Consider the following 8,862-nt stretch of genomic DNA (forward strand, 5'->3'; position numbering starts at 1 on the left):
TTAAATAATTATAGCCTAAGGGCGCCAAATCACTAAATACAGCCCTGTCGAAACCTTAAAATATTCAAAAAAAAAAAACAGAATCAAATATTATTTTAAAACCGTAAAATATATTTATAACAATTCGCCGTACTCGTCGAAATAGGCGGGTGACTAAAAATGGACTGAATATTTAATATATTACTAGTTCTTCGTCGTCATGATAGAGGCACGCCGATAATGATACATGAAAACTATAAGGGCCGCGCCACACTAGAGCGGTTTTGACGCGCGTTGCCGCGTGACACCGCTGTCTGTCGCGGTTTTGCGTTTTGGACGCGATAACGCTTGAAATCGTAAGGCTGGCAACACACGGGCGTTATTTTACCGCGCGACATTTTACGGCATAAACAAAAATAATACGCGCAGTAAAAATATTGAACAACACACGGGCGTCATTTTACCGCACAATATTTCTGAACTTGGCGATATGAACAACAATTCTTCAGTATGTGCTGACATGTCAACCATGGCAGACGAAAACATTATTTTGTTTTTGGGTTACCGTTTATTGATAAAAAAGAAGAAAAAAATCAACAGGAAAATGTGGGTTCATCCTTTAGTTAGTTCTCGTCCATCCGAAGGCGCGTTTACTTTAATTTTTGAAGGCCTTAGAAGAGATCCTGATAAGTTTTTTAATTTTTTTCGTATGAGCGTTTCTGCATTTGATGAGCTACTATCCACATACCTGGGAGAAAAACTTTTAAAAATTGATACAAATATGCGGAAGGCTATTTCTCCAGCTGAAAAATTGGCAGTAACATTAAGGCTAGGATCACACTATGCGTTTTGTCGGCAACCGAAAAATACTATCCCGATTAACCGCAATCGGGACGATCGATCATACTGTGCGTTTTATCGGTAACCGAATACATACAAATGAGATTAAAAAGCCCGAAAATCGTTTTTAATTTAAATTTAAATTTTAAACTGATTTTTTATTTAAACGAAATGTATCTAGTATTATAAGTAAAAAAATAATAAAAAGGTTGTGTAATTAGAATTATTTGTTTTTATTTAAAACGTGTATCAACTAATTATGCTAATAAATAATAATATACATCTATAATATAAATAAAATATAATATATATATATATATTACAAATATATTTTAAGTTATTTAATTATTTAAATTTAAAAATGATTATTAATTATTCATAAAATTTTCAATTTCGGTTACCGATAATCCGCACAAATGTGATCGGACAAATTGCATTGCATGTGTTGTGCTTTACATCCCGAAACGCAACCGGACGGTTGGGCCGCAACACGTTGCGCTCGCTTCCCGACGGTTTTTAATCGGTTCCGTAAATCGGTCTAGTCTGGCCCTGATAACGCGTTTTATATTTAAACCTATTTTATTTTAGAGTGTTGCGGTTTGGCTCCGGTTGATCGGGAACCGACAAAACGCATAGTGTGATCCTAGCCTAAGGTAAGCATAACAATTTATTTAATAATTTTTCATAATTTTATTATAAGAACATTTAGAAAATTGTTTAACAAATGTAAAACATAGGACATATATCTTGTATGTATAATGTGTACGAAATATTATATAATAAATATTAAAAACAAAATAAATATTGAACTCTCTGGTACTAGTAATAAATAATAATAAAACAAACTTTTTTAATACAAATTTTAAATGTAGGTATATAGAAAAAAAATAATGAATAGCTGTTAAATTTTTAAAATGCAACCCTTAAATTTAAATTAACTCATGTTTGGTCCATTTGTAAATGTTTGATCGTCTGTAATTGTATCGGATTGATAAAAAACTTGAGGCGATGAGGAAGATGAGTTAAAAGAAGGTGCGCTAGATGGTAAGTTATAGTTGTAGTAGGTACGAGGTGATTCATAAAAATGCTGCATTGGTCGGGGTTGTTGATATTGAATCGAAGAGTAGGTGGAGCCATTTTTTATTTTTTGTACTACGTTGATAACTTCTGCTCTAAACATCAAACTTTGATCATCATCAAATTGTCTGACAATAGAAAGCAACGAATCAAAAAATTTCTCATGTTCGTCTTTTTCTTGAATCGCATTCTGACTTTGGCTCTTTTGTTTTGTTGCTTCTTCCAAGTACTCCATGAATTTATCCTCAACATTTTTAGTTTTTTTTTTGGTTCGATTAGAACACAATTCTACATGTTGCATAGGAGGTTCAGCCGAAGAATCAATTATTTGTGATTCATCAAAATATTCTGGTTGTATTTCTAAAGAGCTTGTGGTTGGTCTAGGTTGAACAGTTTTTATAAGAAATCCCAGTTGGTCATGGTAGATATATTTTTTTTTTTTCTTCGCTCTATCTCCAGATTTCGGTTTATTCTCTTTAATCGATCTAAAGTACGCATCTTTAATGTGTTTCCACTTTTTCTCGATGTTATCTCCTATTTATAAATATATATTATAATTAGTTGTTTGAATTCGTATTACAATGATGTTTTTTTTTGTACATAATATATTCTCAGTAGTTTGCAATAGTGCCAAAAAAAGACAAAAACAAAATTAAGAAAAATTAAAAAAATTGTGACTAACGATTTTTGATTTTTTTTAACTACAATAAGAACAACTCATAAGAAAACTTGTATTCAATTTTAAAGTTTTTTTGTTTAATTTTTTATGATTATTATACAGTTTTATAATAACCCACTTAAATTCTTTTTTTTATTTATAACTACATATATTATATTATTTATTATTATATTTAGATACCTAGGAACCGGATGTACATTCCAAGATTTACATTATTTTTTCAAACTAGGAGCTTCAACGATAGGAAATATTGTTAGAGAAGTTTGTAATGTAGTATGGGAAGAACTTGCTCATATTCAAATGCCACCCATGACCGAGGATATGTGGAAAGATACCGCAGCCAAGTTTGAACAACGTGCTAATTTCCCCCATTGTTTAGGAGCGATAGACGGGAAGCATATCCGTATTATAAAGCCATCGGGAACTGGAAGTCAACATTTCAACTATAAACATTATTTCTCAATTGTCCTGCTAGCAATCGTTGATTCTAACTATAAATTTGTTTACGTCGACATAGGATCATTTGGAAAAGATTCAGATTCGACAATTTTTAAAAATTCTACGTTTTGGAATCTGCTACAAAAAAATGAACTTAATATTCCTGAAAGTTGTCCAATATTGAATACTAATATCAATGCAGATTATGTTTTTGTAGCAGATGAGGCATTTGGTCTTTCCCAACATGTATTACGTCCTTATGGAGGCAGAAATTTAACAAAAAATAAACGTATATTTAATTATCGCTTGTCTCGTGCGCGAAGGTATGTCGAATGTGCGTTCGGTATACTATCCAATAAATGGAGAATTTTTCACCGGCCAATGAATGTTACAACTGAATTAGCAGTGGATATTACAAAAGCATGTTGCGTTCTACACAACTATGTACGCGAAAAAAACGGAATAAATTTTCAAGATACTCTGTCTATTGATGGATTAGAGGATGTAAACACTACATCTGACCGTGGCACACGATCAGCAAATGATATGAGGAATACATTTGCTGATTATTTTTCTTCAGTTGGAGCTGTACCTTGGCAGCATGATATATAAAAAAGTTATAGAATAGAACAAAACAATTTTAAACAATGTTATTCAAATATCTAATGTTACTTTACAAAAAATGTACCTAGTCCAAAAACCATTTATTTAGTAATCACATAATAATAATTAATAAGTAACAACATATGTTCAATAATTTTAAACTCAGTATTTTTTTTTATAATATTTTATGATTATTATAATATTTTAAGATTTCAAACATCACTACACCTAATAAAACATAATATTCTATTCTAAATAAATAATTATAAACAATTTTAATAATTTACCTATAATTATATTAATTTTATATCCATCTCTTCAAATCCTTGTTTTATTTTACAAAATATGTCTTTCCAGCATTTCCTTTTTTCGTTTCTGTCCGAGTATGAATCTAATGTCTTATCCCATAATAACGGATTTTCCTCTACTAATGTTATCAAAAGATCAACATCCAAAATATCTTCGTCAAGAACCTGAATTTCTTCATCTGTTGAAGACATGTTGAACATCACAAGCACAAGTACGACTACTACGATCAACAATATGCAAATGACAAACTATTTAATTATCGCGCGATTATTACGGCCCATGTGATGCCGCTCATTTATTTTAGTGCATATGAACGGAAAATACTTATCGCGCGCTATTTTTAACGCACGGTATAGTCAAGGTGCACGCGACAGTTTTTGAAATGACGCGCCTTATTTTTACGGCGCGACACTCGTGTGTTGTGCTCTATTCATTTTAATGCATTTTAACAAAACGCGCCGTAAAAATACGGCGCGGTAAAAATGACGCGCGGTAAAATAACGCCCGTGTGTTGCCAGCCTAACACACGGTTTTATACGGCATGCGACATACTACACCGGTTACAACGCGTTGCAATACCAATTTTTTTTGTTTTTGTTTATTAGTTTTTTTTAATTAGAAAAAATTGTCGGTGATATAATTTTTTTTTAAAAAAAATTAATCAATTGAAATATATCAATATGATTGACATTGATGTTCTAATAAATGAAGTGGAAAAAGAAGAAAGTCTATGGAACATAAATAGTATAAACTATATGGACAAACATTACAAAACAAAGGCCTGGATAAATGTAGCCAGTGCTGTATTTAAAAATTGGGATACATTTTCAAACAAAGAACAAGAGAGTTATGGTAAGCATTATTAATTTGTATATTAATTAGATATGCGATTTCTTTATTACCTAATAATTATAATAATATTATAACATAATAATAGCAGGGCCGGGCTGACCCATAGCGGCGCTTCTGGCAAAGCAAAAATTTGCGCCCCCCCTCTTCAAAAAAAAAAAAAAAAATGTTAATTTATCCATCAATATTCTATAATCATAATTAACGTTTAATTTAAAGTTCAAGTTTATTATTTTAATAGTTGACATAACAAAATTTTAAGAATGTTTCAAATGCATAATAAAAATAATAATAACAAAATTAATCTATATTTGTATTACCTACTTTGGTATGACTTTATGACAAATTATAAAATACAGTACAACATAACCAAAAGTTATATAAAAAAAAAAGTAAAATAAAATAAAATAAAATAATACTGCAAATTAAGTATAATTTAGTATAACGTATATAATTAAAAAATATTGACTTTACTGGCTTTTTTGGAAGCAAATTCCTCGATAATTGATGTGTAGTCCATCTTAGATGCAATTTCTTGTTCAATTGAAAGTATAGCTAAATTTGATAGACGTTCTTGACCCATGGTGGAACGGAGATAGTTTTTTATAAGTTTTAACTTGCTAAAACTTCTCTCGCACGAAGCTGTAGTAACGGGCATTGTTAAAAAAATTCTTAATGCTACTTCCAAATTTGGGTATACATCTTGTAGAGAATGTTGATGTATGCATTTTAAAAAGTCATAAGAGGTTGCAGTTTTAAATGATGATATTAATGTAGAAGCTTGAAACTTGAAACTTTGAACTTCAGTAAATAACTCACCACCATTTAAATCAACACTATATAACAACGCTAAATCATCTGACCATTTTTTGATATCATCAATTTCCATAGACGATAAATTTCGACCACACAAAAATGAAAAATTCGAAGATATATTAGACAATTTTTCAAATCTCCATTTTATACTTGTAATAATAGAATCTAAAGATTGATAGCATTGTAGTTTCACAATAGTTTCACTTGTTTCATTAGTTTTTGTTTCATTTAACTCTAAGTCATTTATTTTGCGTTTTATTTTTCTTTTTATTTTTCTGGTAGTTGGAAAATCAGTGGGTATGTTTATTAAAAGAGCATTTTTTTTAGCTTCATTCAATGCATTTTCAAAACCACTGTCTCGTATATTTTGAATACATTCAATTAAGCCTTCTAAACTTTTTGTAGCCACGTCAATAGATTGATTTTGATTTTGTAAAGATAAATTTACTTTGTCAATCTGTCCTAGTATAGAATCCCAAAAATGAAGTAGGCATAAAAACTTAAAATTTATTTGTTTTAGAATATGTTGAGCAGATGCTGATGTGTTTTTATTAAAATCTTTCGAGTTTGTCGCCATAAGATTTAATATATCAAAAACGTGTTTAAAATTTAATTTTAGAGCATTCACAGCTTGTTTTTTTGTACTCCAACGTGTGTCATAATGAGATTTTAAAGTAATTTTCATAGTTTTCATTAAGAGTTCCCATCTACTTGTCGAGCCAGAAAAAAATGAATATATGTTTTGAATTAAACCAAAAAATGTTATCATCATGGGTGAAACTTCTGCAGCATGAACACCAACTAGGTTTAGGCTATGAGCTGAGCATGGTAAAAATGTTGCTAGTTCATTTACACGTAAAATATGTGATTGTACACCATTATTATTTCCAGCCATATTTGCGCCATTGTCATAGCACTGTCCTCTACAATCCATTATTTCTTATAGTATTTAATATTTCATTAGAAAGCCCTAATCCTGATTTTTCGTCAGTACATATAAAATCAATAAATGATTCTTTAATCATAATTTCTCCATTAGAAATGTCGACATACCTGATTGTTTGTGACATTTGTTCCTGGTGAGATTTATCGGGAGTACAATCGAAAAGAATTGAGAAGTATTTTGATTTTTTGATTTGTTTAAGTATAGTTTGTCGTACTTGTTGACCCATTATACAGATTATTTCATTTTGAATTTTATGAGAAAAATAACTAATAGTTGGTTTATTACTATCTGTAATATGTTTTATGTGAGCTAATAAGATTGGGTTATAATGACTTATTACTTCCATTAGGCTCAAAAAAAATACCACAATTTGTTTCTCCTATTTTGTCTGATGAACCTCTTAATGCCAGATTATTTTTAGCACAAAACAAAATTCCGTCAACGATAACTTTAAGAATACAAAACCATTTTTCTTTTTCATTTTTGATAGAATTTTGAAGTTCATGGTCAATTGTTTTACTGTCTCGTAATCTCTTTTCTAACTCCTTCCAGTCCAAAAAATTTTGTCTGTGATTCTTACTATTCTCATGCTCAGAAACAGAAGGATTTAAATTTTTCCAATCTTGAAATCCATTATTAGAAAACGCAGACTTCCTGATATCATTATTTGAAAAAAGGAGACACGCAAAACAAAAAATGGCATTTTTTGATGTACTGTATAATAACCATTGTCTTCGAACTTTTTCTCCGTTATTTAAAAATTTATAAAACCATTTACCGTCAAAATGTCTGCCATCATCATTTACTGGAAAATAATTATTTTGATCCCTAAGATATGGTCCTCTTTCGACAATGAAATCTCTAAATCTAGAAGTCATAGTCGGCCAACATCCAGGATCATTAAAATTTATGTCAAGTTCATTATCTTCTTGGTTAGTTATAGGTTCATTATTATCAATATTATCATTATTCTGTGTACTATCTTCAGTTAAATTAAAACAGTCATCAATTAAACTTTCAATTTCAATACTTTTCAAATTTTCATTTAAATGTTCGTCTTTTTCAACATTGTGAATTAATAAACTAGTTGACGGTGCATTGTCTTTTTTTTGTTCGGTGTTTTTATTTATCCAGCTACTTAACATTACGGATGATTTGATATTGTTTTTCTCTCTTTCTTGCCTTTTTTTCTCAAACCACGCTCCAGAAGGCTTTTTTTTTGTGGGGGGCATATTTAATAGGTAACCTAATGTTAAAATAATAATAAAATAATAAAAACAGTCAATACGACAATAGCTCAACTAATAAAATTAAATAATTAAATACTACCTATGTCAGTTTTATATTTTCTATTTAAACTCAAGAACTCAACTATTAGTTTGTAATTTTGTATATTTGTTTTACTAATAAATCAATAAAATGTGTAATTATATTATTTATGTTCTTAAATTTAAAGTATACAAATTTGAGCAATTGTGCATAAATAAAAATAAAATAATAAAATCTAACAAGAAAAATGATCAATTTTTTAATGCTAAAAATTATTCAGAATCGTTAAATTTTCAATATATTCTATTAGATATTAAAAATATTTACCTTGTTCTTTTTTAGACTTCACTGCTTTAGAGCGTAGATTAGTATAACTCGCTCAATCGACTGTCGATATTAAAATAACAGAATAATCGTAATCGTATACGTATTATAATAATAAGATTATTTACGTTACAGTGTGTGTGTATTGTTGTGTATAGTTTATTTTAGTCTTTAATAATATTAGTTTGGTCAATTTAAAACTGATTACCATTTCACATAGATACACATAATATTATCATAGTTGTTCTATTTTTATTATTGTCGGGAAACGTATTAATATTTCTTACTGATTTCAATACAATATGTAGAAATATATACATTATTACAAATAAACTATATTCCTTATACGATATCATTCGGTAACAGTTATCGTCGATCGTCGTAAATTAAAACTATTTTTTTTTCAATAATAAATGTGTTGTTTAATCATAAAAATATAAATTTATATTTACAACACAATTATCGCAGTATTAATCAGGTCGCAAACTCGCAACCAACATATCTATAGATATTAACACATTAAAATATTTTGGTTTGGATTTTAAAATTCTAATTTGATGATATCAAATTTTGCGCCCCCATTTCTACTCGATATTTTGCGCCCCTGGCAAGCGCCCACCTTGCCAGGCTCTCGGCCCGGCCCTGAATAATAGTATTATATTTATAAAGAAAAAAAGAAAAATACCTAATTTTAATATAATTAAAATAAAATATTATATTATAGTATCAATGT

At 29.3% G+C, this 8,862-nt stretch overlaps 1 protein-coding gene across 1 annotated transcript; it reads left to right on the forward strand.

The window, feature by feature from the left end:
- Positions 1-2,884: 2,884 nt before the first annotated feature.
- LOC112602595 (protein ALP1-like) lies at positions 2,885-3,625 on the forward strand. The gene has a single exon (XM_025350764.1). The coding sequence runs from the start codon at positions 2,885-2,887 to the stop codon at positions 3,623-3,625; it is 741 nt and encodes a 246-aa protein (XP_025206549.1).
- Positions 3,626-8,862: the final 5,237 nt, after the last annotated feature.

The sequence above is a fragment of the Melanaphis sacchari genome, unplaced genomic scaffold (genome assembly GCF_002803265.2).
Source record: "Melanaphis sacchari strain LSU unplaced genomic scaffold, SCAv2.0 Contig1059_pilon_pilon, whole genome shotgun sequence".
NCBI lineage: Eukaryota > Metazoa > Arthropoda > Insecta > Hemiptera > Aphididae > Melanaphis > Melanaphis sacchari.

What these genes read in the sequence shown, in the direction of transcription:
- LOC112602595 (XM_025350764.1), top strand. Translation starts at nt 2,885, where the DNA reads ATGACCGAGGATATGTGGAAAGATACCGCAGCCAAGTTTGAACAACGT.